The following is a 20,877-nucleotide window of genomic DNA, read 5'->3' on the forward strand; positions in this document are numbered from 1 at the left end:
AGAAGACTGAAATTAGTCTCTCCTGTGTAAAGAAAGCTAGACACAGTATACTATCATTGCCTAGAACATACACCCACAAGTAAGGCAAGGGTACAAGCCCCACACAAGAAGAATGCAAGCGAAAGAGATATGGCATACATAAATGTATCAATATATTGCCGCATTCCTAGTCACTCTTGTGGTGCCGTCATGCAGCTGGACTGCATTACCGGATGATTTAGCTGGCCTCAGCCATGCTAGTGAACCCGGCGTTCATCTTCCTCTCTCGAACTCCCGGCAGCCTTGCCGCGTCCCAGTGCTGCGTCACTGTATTTAAACCTACCTTCTAACCTGCATTGGCTACTCTGGATGTTTGACGGTGACATCTGGTGGAGCCGTGCCGGGTATAGTCCTATGTACGCCGACTTCGAAGGCACCTTTGAAGCCAGTTCCAAGTGCGTGGATACAACACCTATCCACAAGGAGAGTCGTCGCCTGCGAGGCCTACAGCTAGAGTTCAGCGGCTTGAGAACACCTCCAAGAGCCATGTAGTCTACCTCGGGCAGCCATCCTCCTCAGCATGCTGGAGCAGTGCTGCCGTTTGTCCTCCACACACCCCGGTCCCCACCTTCGTTCCATTGCGATAGGTTCGAGGACATTGAAGACTGGTTGGCCAGTTCCGACGACCATGTGGCGAGCTTCAACCAGTGGGACGGTGAGCGCAAGCTACAGAACGTCTACTTCTCATTGCTAGATTCGGCCAAAACATGGTACAAGAATCACGAAGCTTCTTCTACCAGCTGGGAAGCTTTTTGCCAAGAGTTGTTGGTGACATTTTGTATCAACGAGCGGAAAAAGGAAGCTGAACTTGCCCTGCAGTCCAGATCGCAACAGCCGAATAAACATTTTGCCATGTTCATTGCAGACATGATGCGGCTGAACCAGGCTGATCCAGCTATGCCCGAGGCCAAGAAGGTGCGGCACCTAATGCGGGGTGTAAAGGAGCAGTTGTTTGCCAGGCTTGTCCGTGAACCTCCAAGAACTGTGGCGGAATTTACAAAAGAGGCAACAGGTATGGAGCGCTCCTTGCAAGAGCGGGGTGCGCAGTACGGCCGACTGGCTTCTGTAGCAACTGCTCATCACTGCACCGCCAACGCCTCTGCCCGCTATGCATCGAAGCTCCACAGACAAGCATTGCTGCAGTAGCGGATGTTGTCCGGGGTGAAATCCAACGAGTGGTGCAACCACAGCCAGTAACCCCGCAACCAGAGCCCTACATTATGACTTACAGCGATGTGCTATGAAAACCTGCACCAGTGCCACAAGCCTTTCTTCCTGTTGTTACTTTACCGTTTCTGCAGTACCAAGTCCCAGCTGTGCCAATCCCACAGCAGAAATTCAGGCCCGCCATCCGTAAAACACACGTGTGGCAAACGCGAAATTTTGGCCATTGTGCTACCACTGCAGAGAGCCCGGCCAAGTTCAGCGCGACTGCCCCTACTGCTAAATGGGTCTCGGGTATTTCTCCCGATGCACCTCGACCGTGCAACGGTGAGCGACCACAGGAGATTGAGCACTACCTGGCCGCTAACGTGTAGGCCCCGACCACACAACGACGCCAGTTCCGATCCCCGTCTCCAAGAAGATTCTCTTCTCCCAACCGCCCGTCAACCTCTGGCCAGCTCACAGGCACATCCTCACGGCGGGAAAACTAAATACAGCGTCCTCTGAAGGTAGGGCTGGCGCCGCAGCTGTACAGATTCAAGAGCCTCCACCCGATGCGACGTGCCAACCAACGGCGACTCGACCCAACCCGATGAGCATACCAACCAGCTGCGAAAAATTGGTTTCCACCGAAATTACAGTAGCCGCCGACAACCGTAACGTGAATGCACTCGTGGACACTGGCGCTGATTTTTCGGTAATGAGCAGCTGGCTAGCCACGACCCTCTGAAAGGTTTTGATGCCTTGGACTGGGCCGCAGATCCAGACAGCTGGCGGCCATGTGGTGACACCGATTGGTGTCTGTACCTTGCGAATACAAATTTCAGGCCTAACTTTCCCCGGCTGCTTCGCTGTGCTCCCAGAGTGCTCCAAAGACATGATACTCGGTTTGGATTTCCTCCCGGAGTATGGCGCTGTGATAGACTTTAAGGACCTAATCGTGTTATTTGCCGCCCATCGCACTCTTGACGCTGAACCCCAGCAACACATACTGAAGCTGCGAGTCTCTGATGATCACGTTGTGATACCGTCAAGATCCAGCATGTTTGTGACTGTAGAGTGCGATAGCAGCCCTGGAACTCATGGCATCGCTGAAGCCAACGTGTCGCTGCTTCTGGGTCTTGAGAATTTATTGAACTGAAGGACAGGCGAACCGAACTTTTGGCGACAAACTTCGGTTGTGAACCACAATGTTTGGCGAGTAAAACAATGATTGCGTATTTTGAAGAACTCCCGGAATGCACAGGATAGTATGCGTTGTCCGAAATCACAAAGTCATTAGAAAAGTCAACTACTCCACTTAAAACTGACATCAACCCAGACCTCCTGCCTAATCAAAAACGCTGCCTAGAGATCATTATCGGCTCTTTCCAGGATTGTTTTGCAACGACCTCCAGGGTTAGAAAGACACCGCTTACAAAGCATCGAATTATAGTCGGCGAAAACCAGAGACCATTATGCCAGTCGCCTTATCGGGTCTCTCCAAAGGAGAGGAATGCAATTCGCCGGCAAGTTCAGGAAATGCTCCAGGACGACGCGATCCAGCCGTCGTCGAGCCCATGGGCATCGCTTGTCGTCTTAGTGGTGAAGAAAGATGAGACCCTGCGGTTCTGCACTGATTATCGGCATTTAAACAAAGTAACCAAAAAAAGACATCCACTACAGCGCATTGATGACTCCCTCGACCGTCTGCGCCACGGCGAATACTTCTCATCGCTCGATTTACGCAGTGGTTATTGGCAGATAGAAGTGGACGAACGCGACAGGGAGAAGGCTGCCTTTATTACCCCGGACGGTTTGTATGAATTCAGGGTGCTCCCTTTTGGCCTATGCTTGGCTCCTGCTACTTTCCAGCGGATGATGGACACTGGGCTTACTGACCTGAAATGGCAGTCTTGCCTGGTGTACCTGGATGGCGCTGTTATTTTCTCCGACACTTTCGCGAAACACTTGAGGTGCCTGCGCGACGTTTTCCAAGCCATTCATTCAGCCGGTCTGCCCCTAGGCCAGAAAAGTGTCATTTCGCTTTCCAAGAGCTAAGTTTCTGGGCCACATTGTGAGTGCTAAGGACATTAGCCCAGACCCCAACAAGACAGCCACCGTAACCGCTTTCCCCATTCTAACCGACAAGCGAAGCGCACGTCGTTTTCTGGGTCTTTGTGCCTACCATCGGCGTTTTGTGAAGAACTTCTCGCGGATAGCTGAGCCCCTAACTCGCCTCACAAAAGAGAACAGAGCGTTCTGCTGGGGCCAAGAGCAACAACAGTCCTTTGAGGAATTACAAGCTCATCTACAAAGTGCGCCTATACTTGCTCACTTCGACGAGCAAGCCGACACAGAACTGCACACAGATGCAAGTAACGTCGACCTTGGAGCGGTCCTTGTACAATGGCAAGATGGTGCTGAACGCGTAATCACATACGCAAGCCGCACCTTATCCTTGTCCGAGGTAAACCACTCCTCTATCGAAAAGGAGTGTCTAGTTATTATGTGGGCAGTGACAAAATTTCGCCCCTACTTGTATGACAGGCCTTTCCGAGTGTGAGCAATCACCACTCACTCTGTTGGTTGGAGAGCCACAAAAATCCCTCAGGGCGGCTAGCATGCTGGAGCCTTCGACTTCAAGAATTTGATGTGGCCATCGTCTATAAATCGGGCAAGAAGCACAGTGATGCAGACTGTCTATCCCGCGCGCCTCTTCAGCATAACAGCACCGAGTTTGAAGACTATTTTCTTTTTCTCGGCCCTATCTCCGCGGGCAGTTTGGCTCAACATAGAAACGACCTTGAACTATGGCCTCTCATTGGGCATCTAGAAGGAAATAATCACACTCCGCTCCGAATCTCCTCGCTCAGATTGTCATCGTTCTGTTTACGAGACGGTATCCTGTACAAGAAGAACTACGGGCCGACGAAAGCTAATTACCTTCTCGTCGTACCCAAGGCTTTTCGCGACAAAGTCCTGCAGGTGTCCCACGACGACCTTTCGTCTGGTCATCTGGGTTTTTCCTAACATTGGCACACACACGCCAAAAGTATTATTTGCCTAAGCTCACTGCAGAGGCCAAGCGCTATGTTAAAACTTGCCAGGAGTGCCAACATTGAAAGATGCCGCCGAATAAGCCGGCCGGACTACTACAGCCTACTGATCCGCTCCGAATCCCGTTCCAACAAGTCGGCATGAATTTACTCGGCCCGTTTCCGGAGTTCTCGCTCGGCAACCGGTACGCTGTGGTCGCCACCGACTATCTCAGTCGATACCGTGAAACGAAAGCTCTTCCCCGTGGGACTGCTGCTGAAATTGCGACATTTTTTATGAAGAGCATTGTACCTCGTCACGGTGCACCCGCAGGCGTTATAACTGACAGGAGAATGGCTTTCACCTCGGCGCTTACACAGGAGGTTATGCAACTCAGTGGCACAAGTCACCCGAAGAACAACCGCTTATCACCCGCAAACAAATGGACTCACCGAACGGCTTAACAAGACAATCGCCGATATGATTTCAATGTATGTCGACGAGAACCACCGAAACTGGGATGAAATACTTCCTTATGTCACCTTTGCGCATAATACTGCACCGCAAGAAACGACACACTTCACTCCGTTTCGTGTAGTCCACGGCCACGAAGCCATGACTATGCTGGACGCAATGCTACTCCCTGATAGTGTTAATCCTACAGTCATGGGTGCTGATGAATTTGTTCTACATGCCAAGGCCACCCGCCAACTTGCTTGACAGCGTATCCAGCGCCAGCAAGCAAAAGACGCTCATCGGTATTTATCTACGCCACAGAAATGAGAGTTACAAGCCAGGGGAACACGTTTGGGTGAGGAGCCCAATCCGTATGAGAGGGCGGTCTGAAAAACAGCTTCGTCGATACTTTGGCCTATATGATGTAGACCGCCAACTCAGCTAAGTCAGCTATGTTCTTCTCCAGGAAACTGTTCGTTCCTTTTGACAGCCAAGGTCCGAAGTGGTACACGTTGCATGAATGAAGCCCTACCACGCCCGTTAGCCGCTCGTTCACCCCAGCCACCCGACACTACCGATGTTCCTTGTTGCTCGGATCGCCAACAGTTAGCGCCGAGGACAGCGCCTTGCAAAGAGGTGGAGTAATGCCGCATTCATAATCACTCTTGTGGTGCCGTCATGCGGCTGGACTGCATTACCGAACGTTTTAGCTGGCCTCAGCCATGCTAGTCAGCCCAGAGTTCGTCTTCCCCTCTCAAACTCCCTGCAGCCTTGCGGCGTCCCACTGCCGCATTACTGTAATTAAACCTATCTTCTAACCTACGTTGGCTGCTCTAGCTGTTTGACGGTGATGATATAAAGGTCACAAAACAAACACGTCATGTAGTAGACTGGAAAGAAAACATGATAAGCAGTGCACCTGCAAGAGGCAACAATAGCCTCGCGACAGAAGAAATGGCTATTATTCTGGCCACCTCGGAAAGTGCCAGCCAAGACTGGCAAATTGCACACAGTAGTAGTGGATTCACAAGCCCACAAGTCTACAGAGGATAAGCTATTATCAGAACCTTCAGGCAGGCTGCGATGATGTTCAGAAGTTCGAGCTCCATGAGAAAGAACAAAATATGGGTTTCAGGGCACCACACCAAAGGGCAACATCCAAGTACAAGCTCAAGGCTATACGATGCTCAGACTAGAGAGGTTAGGAAAAATATAGCTTAGACCGCAAAGAATTTGGGAGAAACACAAGAAGTGGAGGTAAGAAGAATTCAAACAAACATGTTTCCTATTTATCACACAATGAACAAATTGCCCGGGTTCTTACAGCAAGAAATGCACCTAATGAAGGGCATAAGCCTTCAGAATAAACACAGCATGGGAATGCTGTCCTTAGAAGGCGAAACAAAAGCAAAAGCAAATCAAATACAGTATTACCTCGATAATTCGAACTCGGTTAATTCGAAATCCCGGATAATTCGAAGGTTTTCTGCGGTCCCGTATTTTCCAATGTAAATTTGGCCGGATAATTCGAACAGGCGGCCTGCGCCAGCCCGGTTAATTCGAAAATTTGGACTGCTATGCGGCAATGCCTGATCCATGTTTCGCCACAAACCCGGCGAAACGACGGCCCTACGGAGCCGCGAGGCAAAGCCACATAGTAATGGTGATGATTTATAGGCGAAGCGCCCCAGCCGGAGCACTCTCTGCACAAAAATCGGTCCACAGTGCGCGAGGCGCGCACCGCCGAAACACGCGCCTGCAGAGGAGAAGACGTGCTTCACTGCAACACGGCGGGCATACCGGTTTTTATCACATGACCTCGCCCCCACTCCATCCCTTGGTGTGCTTCGCCCACTCTTCCCCCGTGCCTCCGACGCTGCAAGTACGCCACCACCACCGCCGCGCCGGTCTCGCCTGCGCCATTTCTTTGTGTTGTGCTCTGTGGTTAGGGGTCAGCTACTGTGCCGTTCTTTTGGGCGGGACTGTGCAGAAGTGCTAGCTTTGTGACCGTAGCAGTGCAGAAATGCCAAAGTACAAGACTTTAACGCTGCAGCAGAAGTTCTGCTTGATCCAGAAAGCAGGCAAGAGCACTTGTTCGAAGACCGAGTTGGCCAAAAGGCATGGCGTGCCCCTCTCGACGTTGTCCACAATATTGAGCAACAAGTCAAAAATACTAGAGGCTTACGGCAAGACCTATTCTTCGAAGCGGTCACGAGTGCGGGCTCCCACGTATCAAGATGTGGAAGCTGCTCTGCTTCGCTGGCTGCAGAAAGCAAACGCTGCCCACCTTCCCGTCAATGGAACGCTACTGTGGGAGAAGGCCAACGACCTAGCTCTACAACTTGGGCACGAGGAATTTAAGTGCAGCAATGGATGGTTTTGCCGTTTTAAAGAACGCAATAATTTAACCTTTCTCACCGTCTGTGGTGAGAGCGGCAGCACTAACGAGAGCGTTGTCGAGGATTGGAGAAACCACACATTGGCGCCGCTGCTTAGCGAGTACGGTGTAGACGACGTTTACAACCTTGACGAGGCTGCACTTTTTTATAAGATGCTGCCAACAAAAACATTCGCAGTGAAGAACACCGCCATCAAAGGTAGGAAACAGGCCAAGGACAGGATTACTGTGCTGTTCGGCGCAAACATGTGCGGTAAACACAAGCTGCCGCTATTGGTCGTCGGGAAGACGGGGAAGCCTCGCTGCTTCAAAAATGCGCGGCTGCCGCCAAAGGATGAACTCGTCTACAGGCACAATAAGAAAGCCTGGATGACAGGTGCAATATTTGAAGAGTACGTGCGGCAACTTGACCGCAAGTTCGCGGCCACGGGCAGGAATGTCCTATTTGTCGTCGACAACTGCCCGGCACATGGCGACATCCCACATCTCCAGGCCATCAGGATGGTATTTTTACCTCCGAACACCACTTCGATCTCACAGCCGATGGACCAAGGCGTCATTCACCACACTAGGAAGATTTATCGGTACCACCTGCTCAAGCACATGCTCCTTTGCTACGACAATGGCAAGGAGTACTCCATCGACCTCCTCGGAGCCATATGCCTCATGGTGTACGCTTGGAAACAAGTGGAGCCCACATTGATCAGGCGGTGGTTTGAACACGCCGGTTTTTTCAGTGAAAGCACTGTTGATGCCGATGCAGACCACCCATGTACTACTACTCTTGACGAAGAAGGAGCAGAGTATTGCGACCGCATCAATGCTCTCTGCGCAGAGGATGAGTCCAACGCAGTCGGCTTCGCCGAGTATATCAACATTGAGAGCGAAGAGCAGACTGGCTACTCTGACTTGGAGAGTGAGATCACTGCTGGTACGAACATGCGCGATGACAGCGACAACGACACCGACGAGCCTCCCCGAGCACCTGCTCTTGGTGAAGTTATCGGATCGCTGAACGTTATCCGCAGTTTTGTTGAGTGCCGCGCTGGAAGTTCAGAGATGTTTCGTCTATTTGACCAACTCAAGAGCATGACCTTAGGAGCCGCAAACTACCGGACGCGGCAAACCAGCATCTCTGATTACTTTCAGTAGTAATTCAAAATATGCCGAATAAAGGTAACACGTTCCTGCAACGAATTTTTTTGCCTAAGTCTTATTTCTTGGTGTGTTCGGTTAATTCGAAAACCCACTTAATTCGAAGATTTCTCGCGGTCCCGATGACTTCGAATTAACGAGGTTGTACTGTAGTTGAACCTGGATATAACAAAGTTGACAAAAGTTCGCAATATTTCATTACATGCAGGTTTTGTATGAAGGCTCACACGAATGATGCAGAAACGAAACCGAAAGGCTTCAGATATCACTGAAGGTGAACTCACCCTTCAAGCATTTATTTTACAGTAAAAAAACTGCGTAATCTCTGCTTGTTTCCGTGCGAGTGAAGGCACAACACGGCGCTCCAATGATGTTAAATCATGTAATGCTCCTTCGTAGTCGCACGAGCCGACGAAATAGCGCAATACGTTGATTGCGTTCATCACCTCCTTCGCGGTGGGCACGTCAAACGGATCTGGCTCACAGGAACCATCATCACAGACATCGTGATTTTGCACGCTTTCGGCAAGTGTCTGATCACATTCATTTCATCCATAGCTACGGCGGCGTTGTCGGCAAACAAAAAGTCACTCAGGTCGATGTCATCGGGGACATCACCTTTGCTGCGTAGCTCATCCCACGCTTTGGCCACATCGAATGAAGCTGAAGTCTCTTCTTCCTAGTCGTCGGCACCAGCCTGTGCATTTTTTGTAATCCCTGCCTTCATAAAGCACTTCTCAACAATTTCTGCCCTGACTTCTTGCCAGGAGGCAGCAAGCCTTTCAACTGACTGATAAATATCGATCTTCAGCTCCTGTTCCAGACAGATGTTCAGAAGAAGCTTCTGTATAAGTTGGCGCCGGTAACAGCATTTAAAACTTGATTATTCCTTTGTCCGGCGGCTGTATTAGTGATGTGCAATTAGCCAGGAAGTAGTGCAGTTCGATGTGAGACAGCTGCAGGCCTTCAACATGGTGGGCAGCGCAATTGTCCGAAAGTAGGCAAACTTGACGGTCTTGCCGCTTGATATCCTGGTTGAAGTCTTTTAGCCATTCAAAAAATATTGCCAGAGTCATCAACGCTTTAGTGTTCGCCATGTATTTCACAGACACGCTTTGCCCCCTTAAAGCACCCGGGACGGGCACTTTTTCCCACAACTAGCAGGACTCGTTTGTCAGTGCCGTCGAGGTTGGTGCACAGTAGAACTGTTACGTGGAGTTTGCTCTGCTTTCTCCCGCAGCAGTTATCTCCTTTAAAGTGCTAGCGTGCGGCCGGGAAGCATCTGATAAAAGAGCCGTCTCGTCGGCATTATAGATTTCAGCCGCTTCGAAGCGACTCAGTATTCCAGGAAGCGTGTCAGCCAACCACGAAGCAGCAGCATCGCTGTCTGCAGAGGCAGATTCGCCGCAGATGACTTTCCCGATGATATTGTTGTCAGCTCTTCAAACCTTGTAGCCACCGGTTGCTTGCTTTGAAGTCATCATGGCTCAAGATGCACGCAAAATCCTTCGCCTTCTGTTGTAATATTGCTCCGCTTATGGGCACATTCCTGGCTCGCGTGTCCAAAAACCACATGAACACTGCCTTGTCCACATCATCATATGTTGACAGTTTCAATCTTTTCTTAGCCTTTCTTCCAGACTACACAGCACTTCTAATCTTCTCTTCCGCACTCAAAATTGTTGACAGGGTGCTCGCTGGAATGTTGCGACGAGTGGCGACGTCCTTCTTCTTCTCGCCCGCGGAGACCGCATTTAAAATAGCAAGTTTGTCTTGAAATGACAAAACTTTTCGTTTTCTGGCCGTTGAACTCATCACGATGAACTGACACCGCAGATACAAGCGGAGCCCCACGAATACAGGCAAAAAGGCTGGCCTAGCACTTCCGAAACACGTCGGGCGAACCAACACCGCAAATCCGCAGACACACGAAATGTGCACGAGACGCAGAACAGACAAGATGGCGAATACACAACGTGCACAAGAATTGCATGTGTTGCACTACACCACCAACGTCTGAGGAGGCGGCTGCGTTAGCCACGGAGCGGCGCTAGAAGGCAATACTATCATCATCATCATCATCGCCAATTTTGCTTGATTTCTGCGATTACAAGCGTTCACGTAGCTGCTGGCTTCTTAGAGTTCTAATATACACTAAATTAATGCATTTCTTCAGCCAAATTTTCAGTGAAAGCTCAAAAAATAATGACTGATCAGCTTTGTGAGTTCGTTACATCAAGGTTGACCGCCAAAGCGCCATCGTTACATAGAGGTCAAAAATACATTGGCTTCAATGGGTGTGGCATTGGGGAATTTAAGAACTTCGTTAAATTCAGGAATTCGTTGCATAGAGGTTCGTTACATCCAGGTTCAACTGTAGAACATAATGTACAGTGCAACAAGAGGTTCACACAGGTACTGCCAAAGTCTACCATCCACAACAGTCTGTAACAACCGCAAGCTTCTATGGAAGACTGGAATGCTTACTTTTCTCGATCATAACTTCGTCCCACTCTGCGATCCTTTTCTCGTCGATCCTGCATACACATATGCATACATGCACACATAAGAAATGCACTGAAATACCAAAGATTCTTTTTTTTCATTGGAATAAGAGAGAATGAGCAAGCAACACTGCTAAAAGAAAAGCTCACCCTGTGGTCAAACTCCTGACGGTTACTCCAGCGCACTTCAAAGTTCTCATAGCGCCCTCCACGCCAGTACTCCCTGGCTTCTCGCTCCGAGTGCTCCAGAGGGTCTGGCTCCTCGAATCTGGGCAATAAGTATTTTTAATGCAGTAGCACTACTACCTGCGTTCTGAGAAAAACCTGATGAATCTGAAGCTTCCAGGCTCATGCAACAGCGAAGCTCGCATTTGTGTCAGCAATGCGTGTGATGCCACAAAACCAAATGCCGTGGCTGGACTGGCAGGAGCTGCCAACTTGGTAACAGTTTTGTGATAGGAATCGAACTAACCGGATGCATTCCCAACAAAAGCAAATTTCACCTTGACAAATAAACAATCATATTAACCTCTTTATTTTTAAATAATGGAGGAGACTGCGGGTAAAAGTCGCTTTTAGAAGCAAGCAAATTGACTAGAGCCCGCACCTTCCTTTCAAGGCAAGAAATTATATAACAGAAAACGTACGTAAGTTCTCTGGTTTGAAAACCACGAGGACACGCTGACGACATGGGAGCACTTTGTCACTTAATGTTTTGGCAACCTATCAGAGCACAAGAAACGAAACGAACAAGCTCACCCACCATCATGCCCAACTACATGGCAAGACTTGCACCACTTAGGTCAAAGAGGTCCTCAAATTATGCAAGACCATCAATTCTCGCATGTTGGATGAGGAAAATGTTGTGCACTTTTAGAAGGGTGTTGCGAATGACATCTGATTGCCAAAGATGATTGATCTCTTCACTGTCTTAGCTGTCCTCAGTCATACCCGAATTGCTGAAGACCCATCGTATAACACCTAAGTTTGGGAGGTTAGCATACGTGACAACCATCGGCAGCGTTGATGAGCATGTCACCATGGGCTTTACCTCGACCATCCAGCAGATCTCTCATGAAGAGCTCCAACTCGATACACATGGCCAGCACATCACCAGCATCCTCAAACCCACTTTTCCCGTGTGAGCCTGCCTCCATACTGCAATCATGACCCAAGTTTTCTTCCACTGATGTAGCCCACCTTGCCTCTTCCACCCGAATAGGTGCGCGATGAGGTACTTCACAAGCCCTGTGTCTTCTATGCATCCTGATAAGCGTAATGAGCCCCAGCGAACAATACAACCACCCAGGTTTGCTGATCAGCGAGACACTGCGCTCGATTACTCTCAATACCAAGATATCCAGTTGTTTCAGAGCCAGCGCCTTTGCCCTACCTCCGTTTGCTAGAGGTGTGGTATCCCGGACCATATTTTGACACTCCCGCAGTTGTCACAGTCGCGATATGACAGACCAATGCACCATGCCACACACAGTCATAGCCCTTTGACTTCCCGTGATACTGGCCGCCTCATCCGCAAGACCATTCTCAGCCTAATGGCATATGCAACTGTTCCCCGGCTTCCGAGCATAGTGCGGTTCGACCGCCCGTCTCTCGTGTACACTATTCACCCGTCCCAAAGACATTGCCCCCAATCGTCCCCCGGAAAACGAAGGCCGCCGGAAAACGAATGCTGCTCAAAGAAATCCCTCCTTTCTATGCGGAAAAACATGATGCATGTTTCTATTGACCATATTTCCACAATGTCGTCAGTGGACAAGACACAACCTATTCAGTTATGAGTTTGTCATGCAAATATTTGCTAGGATGCAGTCCTTTCTTGGGAAAGAAATGCAGCTTTTCATAGCATGAGTGGCAAGTTGTTGTATCTTGAAAGAGCGCGTATGCCAAGGTGTGCTTGGCAGAATCACCGTGCCACCCCACTCCATGCATGATGATTGTGGTTCCAGAGCAACACGAAACACATAGTCACTGCTTCTGCTTTGCTAGCTAGACGCCACTTATATACCTTCATTATATCGACAATATTTTCATGATTTCATTCAGAATCTCTCCAGTCGTTCGTCTCACATCTTAATAATCATCACATTAGCATTAAAATAACTTGTCAGTCTTCACAATTTAAAGTCGACTTTCTCGACACCACGGCGCCAGTGGAAAATAGAAAATTTAAAACTTCCTTGTACAGAAAGCCAACGAATAAGCAACAATACCTAGATTTTACGAGTCATCATCCGAGACATTGTAAGCAAGGAATATTTGTAGGACAGGCGACACGGCTTAGAAGAATAAGTAGAGATGATAATGACTACCTATACGAACTACATTCATTGAAAGCAACAATAATTCAGAGAAACTATCCCGATAACTCCCTTAGTATGGCCCTCGAAAAGGCAAGCACTTTAAACCACAACGATACGCTCACAAAGCAACCAAAGGCCAACACTGAATGCCAGCCTTCTTTTTTAACTAAATACTCCAATGCCCCTCCGAACATAAAGAATATTCTGCGGAAATACCACTCCATGCTAACGTGCAATGAATGACTGAAGAAATTAATTCCAGGAGGCACCAAGAGTAACAAACGTAACACAAACCTCAGATATTCTAGTACATTCTAAACTCAACAACAAGCATACAACACAACCACATCCTTGCTCTCGACCTAGATGTAAGACGTGCAATCATATACAAAAAGACACCACGGTATGTTCAGATAAACTGCTATGTCCATTCCCTGATATTCTCGAAACTAAGCCAACACTGGGAAGTGCGTCACAACCAAAAACACCTGACAGTGAAAGGGTTAAGAAATGCGTCACACAATCGAATGCGGCATAACCAAATCCAACCACTGCCGCCAATACTTTGTGCTTTGCGTTGTCCCCTGCTGCAAACACTCGCTCTTTCCTACTCATGACCTCATTTTTGCAGTCTTTCCTTTGCCAGCAGCCCACACCGCCATATTCAATGCCAGATTCACAGCTTTACAATTAGGTCCATTCAACCTCCTTTGAAATCAATAAATAAAATTACGAGGGACATTAACGACTAAAGCAGTGAAAGGCGAAAGCCTGAGTGCCACATTCTGCTATGCAACTGGCCCTAATGAAATAATTAAACATTAGTCCTTAGTTAATAATTTATTCCCCTTCATGGATCACTGCCTTGTCGTGGCGGAGGGGCTTGCGAAACTCGATGAAGTCGTGAGCTCTGCTGTGTAGGGCCACCCAAGATAGACAGGTCACGGCAGAGAGTTCTGACAAAATGTGATTCACTGGAGAAGGTAATGGCAACCCACTCCAGTATTTCCTGCCAAGAAAACCCTATGGCCAGTCACAATACCATTATCGATATGGCGCCGGAAGATGAGCCCCCCAGGTTGGAAGGCGTCCCACATGTTACTGGGGATGAACAAAGGGCGATTCCTAGTAGCTCCAGGACGAATGAAGCGGCTGGGCTAAAGCCAAAACGACGCTCAGTTGTGGATGTGTCGGGAAGTGACCGGAAATTCCGATGTTGCAAGGAGATATATCACATAGCAACATGGAACGTAAGATCTATGACGCAAGGTAAACTGGATATCGTCAAGCTAGAAATGGACAGATTGAACATTGATATCTTGGGTATCAGCGAGCTCAAGTGGACCGGAATAGGAGAATTTAACTCTGGCGACCATTATGTCTTTTATTGTGGGCACGAATCCAAGAGAAGGAATGGGGTCGCTCTCATAGTAAACAGAAGAATGGGCAAAGCAGTGCTAGGGTACAACCCCAAAAACGACCGAATGATTTCACTTCGGATCCAAGGTCAACCTTTCAACATAACAGTTATCCAAGTCTATGCACCGACCACTGCTGCTGAAGAAGCTGACGAGAGATTTTATGCGGACCTACAATGCCTTTTAGACCGCACCCCATCATCAGACGTCGTCTTTCTCATAGGAGACGAATGCTAAGGTCGGGAGTGAAGAAATATCCGGAATTACAGGCAAGTTCGGTCTTGGTGAGCCAAATGAAGCTGGGCAGAGGCTAGTAGAGTTCTGTCAAGAAAACAACCTGACCATAGCGAATACTCATTTTCAACAGCACAAGAGGCGCCTGTACACATGGATTTCACCGGACGGTCTGTACAGGAATCAGATCGATTATATTATTTGCCGGCAGAGATGGAGAAGCGCTATACAAGCAGTAAAAACAAGGCCTGGGGCCGATTGTGGCACCGATCATCAGCTTCTTGTTGCCAAAATTAAGCTTCGATTGAGGAAAACGCAGAAAACTAGAAGGCCTTTCAGGTATGATCTGGATCAGATTCCATTAGAATATGCTGTGGAAGTGAGGAATCGATTTCAAGAATTAGATCTAGAAGACAAAGAGCCCGAAGAGATGTGGACCGATGTTCATGATATAATACAAGAAGTTGCTACTAAGGTAGTTCCAAAGCAAAAGAAATGCAAAAAAGCAAACTGGTTATCTGAAGAGGCTTTGCAAATTGCTGAGGAAAGGAGGATGGCAAAAGGTATGGGGGAAAGAGAAAGATACAAGGTTCTCAATGCGGATTTTCAGAAAATAGCAAGGAGAGATAAGAATGCCTTCCTGAACATACAGTGTCAAGCAGTTGAGGACAACAGCCAATTAAGGAACACAAGAGCTCTGTATAAGACAATCAAAGATATCAAAGGAAGCTTCTGTGCTAAGCTGGGCGTGATAAAGGACAAACGAGGCAAGGACCTCACTGAAGCCTCAGAGATAAAGAAGAGGTGGCAGGAATACACAGAAGAACTGTACAAGAAGGACCCGGATGTGCAAACCCAACATAGGACGGTTGTGATTACTGATCTCGAGCCGGGCATCCTGAAGAGTGAAGTTGAATGGGCCTTAGCCAGCCTTGCTAAGAACAAAGCTAGCGGAATTGATGGTATTCCAGCTGAGTTGCTTCAAAACCTCAACCACGACGCTATTAACACACTGCATACATTATGTCAAAAGATTTGGACAACCCTGCAGTGGCCACAGGATTGGAGGAGGTCAGTTTACATCCCCATTCCAAAGAAAGGCAGTGCCAAAGATTGTTCCAACTACCGCACGATCGCGCTTATTTCGCATGCTAGCAAGGTGATGTTAAAAATCCTGCAAGGTAGGCTGCAGCAGTATGTGGATCGGGAGCTTCCGGACGTGCAAGCTGGGTTTCGCAAGGGCAGAGGAACTAGAGACCAAATTGCCAGCCTTCGCTGGATCATGGAAAAAGCAAGAGAGTTCCAGAAACCCATTTACATCTGCTTTATTGATTATGCTAAAGCGTTTGACTGCGTAGATCACAGCAGATTGTGGCAAGCTCTCCAAGAGATGGGAGTTCCAATTCACCTCATCTGTCTCCTCAGGAACCTTTATGAAGGGCAGGAGGCCACAGTCAGAACTGGGCATGGTCTTACTGATTGGTTTCCGATTGAGAAAGGGGTGAGGCAAGGCTGCATACTGTCGCCCTGCCTATTTAATCTATATGCAGAGTGCATCATGAGAAAGGCCGGTCTGGACGAGTCTTCAGCTGGAGTGAAGATTGCTGGAAAACGTATCAACAACCTTAGATATGCGGATGATACCACTTTAATGGCAGAAAGTGAAGTGGAACTCAAGAGACTTCTGATGCGCGTACGAGAAGAGAGTGAGAAGTTTGGGCTTAAACTGAACATTAAAAAGACGAAGATCATGGCGTCTTGCCCTATCAAGTCCTGGAGCATCAATGGACAAGAAGTGGAAGCTGTGACAGATTTTCTGTTCTTGGGCGCCAAGATTACCTCGGAAGGAGACTGCAGCCATGAAATTAGGAGACGCCTGCTTCTGGGAAAAAGAACAATGGTTAGCCTTGACCGCCTAGTAAAGAGCAGAGACATTAGTCTGCCAACCAAGATCCGTATAACCCGTGCTATGGTCTTTCCAGTTGTGATGTATGGATGCGAGAGTTGGACTGTGAAAAAGGCTGACCGCCAAAGAATTGACGCGTTTGAATTGTGGTGCTGGCGAAGACTCTTAAGAGTTCCTTGGACTGCCAGACGATCAAATCAGTCGATATTGCCGACCATAAACCCTGACTGCTCATTGGAGGGTCAAATTCTAAAGTTAAAGCTCAGCTACTTTGGTCATCTGATGAGAAGAGAGGAGTCGCTGGAGAAAGATTTGATGTTGGGAAAGGTTGAGGGTCGCCGGAGAAGGGGTAGGCAGCGAACGCGATGGTTAGATGGCATTCTCGAGGCATTGCAGATGAAGCTATGTGATGTTAAGAAGATAGTGAGAGACCGGAAAGCGTGGCGTGACATGGTCCATAGGGTCACGAAGAGTCGGACACGACTGAACGCCTGAACTGAACTGAATAATTTATTAGTCATCAAGTTGATAATTATGTATTCATTAATTAAATAATTAACAAATCATGTAATTAGTCATCAATTATTAATTCATTGTAATTAAATAGTCATTGATCATTAATTGGCATGTGGCCATATAAGGCATGCATTCGCACATACTGGTGGTGCTCTGTGATAGGTCGAGACCTCTATGACGTCATCCTGCCTCGGCCAATCAGAGCCGCCGCAAAAGTGGGACAGCATGAGCCATTAAAGGCAATAAAGGACCCCTCAATTTGAACATAAACCTGTTCCACTGCTGATCATTTGAACCATGCGTCACCATGCCTGTGCAGCCTGGGCACGCAGCCAACTGAGCAGCGCAACCACGAAACCCCGGCATCTGTTCAAAACTGTTTGCGAGGCTAGAGAGCCCTAAACAGCAGAATCAACAAGCATTTACTCGAAGCATGAACCACAGCACATACTGGCCCAATCAGCTACATATCTTAACATATCTTGTCACTGATTGCCCGTAAGCAAACACAAACATTAAAAAATGCACTATGAGCGATGCAAACTGCTTGCATTTCATGGTATGCTAGTAGCATTAAATTACTCACCCGTAGAAGTCATCCCTGCGGCCATCACTTCTCCGACCACCTCTGCCAGGGTGGTGAGAAGGTGGTGGTGGCATGGGAGGTCGCACATAAGGTGGGCTCATGACTCGAGATGCAGGCACACTACTTCCACCATAAAAGTCATTTTCTTTGTCCCCCTACAAGTGTACAGAGGAAAAGGGAAGTGGTAAGAAAGAACCTGGTACTATCGTGAAGGAAAAGAATGCGAACAACGCAAAGCAAGGCATTTTGCACAATCAGCACAGCCTAGCGTCTGCTAGCAAATTGGAGAGTGCGTGTCCAACTCCAACAGCCCCTGGCTGCCGCCAGGCAAAGTATTGTTTTCAACTGGAGTTGCCGTGAACTTGTTCTGGCTGGCCAGCAATAACGCACTGCATGCGAGTTCGGTGCGTCAGACTGATAAGTGCGCAAAAAAAAAAGAAAATACCATGAATGAATGGACAACTCATGCTGAATGCCCTTTTCAATCATCACTACTTATTAATCAGGATTGTTTTTTACTTTTTTTTTTTTTCAGAGCTACTAATTTGCTAAGACCAGGCATGCAAAATTCTCGTTCCTTAATACAAGCAACTCGTGATGCGGTTTCCAGCGTTGCAGCAGCCTCGAAGTGCTTACTTTGCATTGGCCAGGACTGAGTAAGAACATGCACAGGAAGCGATAGTACCAGCCAGAACTAAAGCCCTTTGTAGCCAAGACAAGATTTCAGCACCTCAACAGCGACTATTCAAGCAACAGCCAAGGCATATCAAAGTTGGACACAGATCATTGGACTATCGAGGCAACGCTTGAATGCGCTGAGTGTGGCAAACCACATGCTCCACTGTTCACATTCCTTTTCAACACGATAGTAGCTCACCTTGAATGTGCAATGACCACAAATGCTGTAAGTAAAAGGCACAAAAGCACAGCCATAAAAAGTTCCTAGACTGGTAGTAAATAGCACTGAACTTCAGCATGGAAATTAACTTACCTAAGTTATTTGACAACCATATAAGGGATGGTACACAAGCGAGAGCCACCTTTTGTCTGACTTTGGCTCAATTGCTAACACCAACTGCTTGAAAAAATGAAAGGGCCAACTGGACACACTACTTATTGGAGCTGCTAAAACCATATAACTGTTTGCACCGCAGCATTTTCGTAAAAGTAACATGCGAGATAACTGTACTATACAGCCAGTGTCTACCATTTTATTTAGGCACATTATGTCTACTAGGAACCACAACCATAGCACACAACACCCCACTTTAAGTTGCCAAGACAACTTTCGAGAGCTACAGCTCAACTTCCCGTCTTTCACTACAGGTTGGTTAAGAACATTGAGTACTTAAAATGTCACTTCAATCTCTAAGCCCCCTTCCCACTAGTACAGTAAAAGCTCATAAAAGCAAAACCGAAACTAGGTCTATTTATTCTTAGAGACAAGTCTGTCTATCTTTTGTCACACGCCTTGTCCAACACACGTCATGGGTGTCAGCAGGGCCACACTGACAGTACACACCTACATTTCCAAATTAAAGGGAGCCAAATTAACTAGCTTTTATAAACGTTTCAACTCTTGAAGGCCACGTGGAACAGAGTATGAAGCTGCTAGAGCTGTCATCCACCTACCTTCCTTCCAGTGCCTCCGGCTGCCGCACCAGTCATGGCGCTGACTTGGCTTTACCCATTCCACCATAGTTTTATATTCTCTCCTCGTTTTGGGAACAATGCAGACTCGCGACTACACTACCCTACGACGGGAGCATTTTTTTGGTCATGTGCCAGGCCGCCCAGACATAGAGGCGTGTACTTCGAATTATCCCCGGCAGAACCGAGTCACGTTCGAATTAACAAGCTTTTTATGTAATGCCAGCTGCACAGCAAGCAAACAGCTAGCTGCAATGTTTGCACCACATAATAATACGTAGCTGCTGTGCTTAATACGTATATTGGAGAATGCAAAGCAACTGCAACCATCCTTTTCTAGGGGTGCAGTCTCCCAGTGCATGCTACTTTATCGTGTGGAGTGGCCATGCGAGTGTGCGACCACGAGTACAAGGGTTGTTCTTCCATTTACCGCAGCTTTGCAGTTTCGTCGGATTCTGAATACGAGTCGAGCTCGGATGCCGATTCTGACAGCTTCTCATCCGAGGAAGAGGGCAGTCCGACAGCATCAGACTCTGATCTTGAAACAGCAGGGCCATTGTCCCGGAAGCATGCACAGATATTTCAAACTAAGTGCATGAAAAGAGATTTCTCACCCACACTGTTGTCTTTCAATGCCTGATTTTCCGGCTGTCCACAAGCGCAACTCTTCAATAGGATGCACAAGAATGTGCCAATCGTTTCGAGCATCTTGAGCGAAACGAACTGGTTCACGTGATTGAAGATAAGCGCTCATAGAGTTGCAAACAAGTTGCGATTGAAAGCATGGGTGGAGGCAGATGTGGTAGAAATGTACTTTCTTTCTTGTGGTCATCCTGCCGATGGGCCTGGTCAGAAAGAATCCCTTGCAGAACATTTTGCAAACATTGCAAACACTTTTTGCGTTGAACTGCTTCCTGCTCCTCTTGCGGCTCCTGCATCAGAGTTCCTCCACAGATGTCTGATATCAGCCGAGAACAATGCAGCCATTTATGGAAGTAATTCAGGGCAAGCTTATTATAAACCTGCTAATTTCACATCAAGACCTGTGCACAGAAGAGTCTATGATGCCGTGGAAAGGGCAGCTGTCATTTCGGCAATACATTCCTTTGAAGAGGCACCACTCTGGTGTCAACTTCTTATGCAACATAAAACCAGCTACATTCAGAAATTTACTGTGTACACTGGAGCCACGACACATTTGACCATGGTCAAAGAATGGGGATTTTTTGGCTCTATCATTTTGGAATTAATTGAAGGCCACCTCGGAAAAAGACATTCACTATCTGCGGATAACTGGCACAGTAGTCCTGAATTGTTCAACTGCCTTCAAGACAAATGAACCAATGCATGTGGAACTCTGGGCTGGCCAACAGAAGGGGCTATCAATTTTCTCAAAAAAGACTGAACAAAGGGGGGATTCATTTCACACCCACAACACTTTCCACGCTGAAATATCGACAAATAAGATGTACAGGGTCATCCACTTCAAGCTATAATGCGGTCACTGCTTTC

At 47.8% G+C, this 20,877-nt stretch overlaps 1 protein-coding gene across 7 annotated transcripts in view; it reads right to left on the minus strand.

Annotated features, from left to right (window-relative positions):
- LOC146204170 (uncharacterized) overlaps nt 1–20,877 on the minus strand; it is a 158,351-nt gene that overhangs the window by 68,562 nt on the left and 68,912 nt on the right. For all 7 annotated transcript variants that reach the window (XM_084589109.1, XM_084589107.1, XM_084589112.1 and 4 more), the window contains 3 exons: nt 17,716–17,870; nt 10,885–11,002; nt 10,718–10,767 (listed from right to left, as the gene is read on the minus strand). In XM_084589109.1, coding sequence (XP_084445235.1) covers nt 10,718–10,767; nt 10,885–11,002; nt 17,716–17,870 — 323 coding nt within the window. The remainder of the gene's footprint in view (nt 1–10,717; nt 10,768–10,884; nt 11,003–17,715; nt 17,871–20,877) is intronic.

Source organism: Amblyomma maculatum, chromosome 1 (genome assembly GCF_055883805.1).
Source record: "Amblyomma maculatum isolate TAMU_Amacu chromosome 1, ASM5588380v1, whole genome shotgun sequence".
NCBI classification, from domain to species: Eukaryota; Metazoa; Arthropoda; class Arachnida; order Ixodida; family Ixodidae; genus Amblyomma; species Amblyomma maculatum.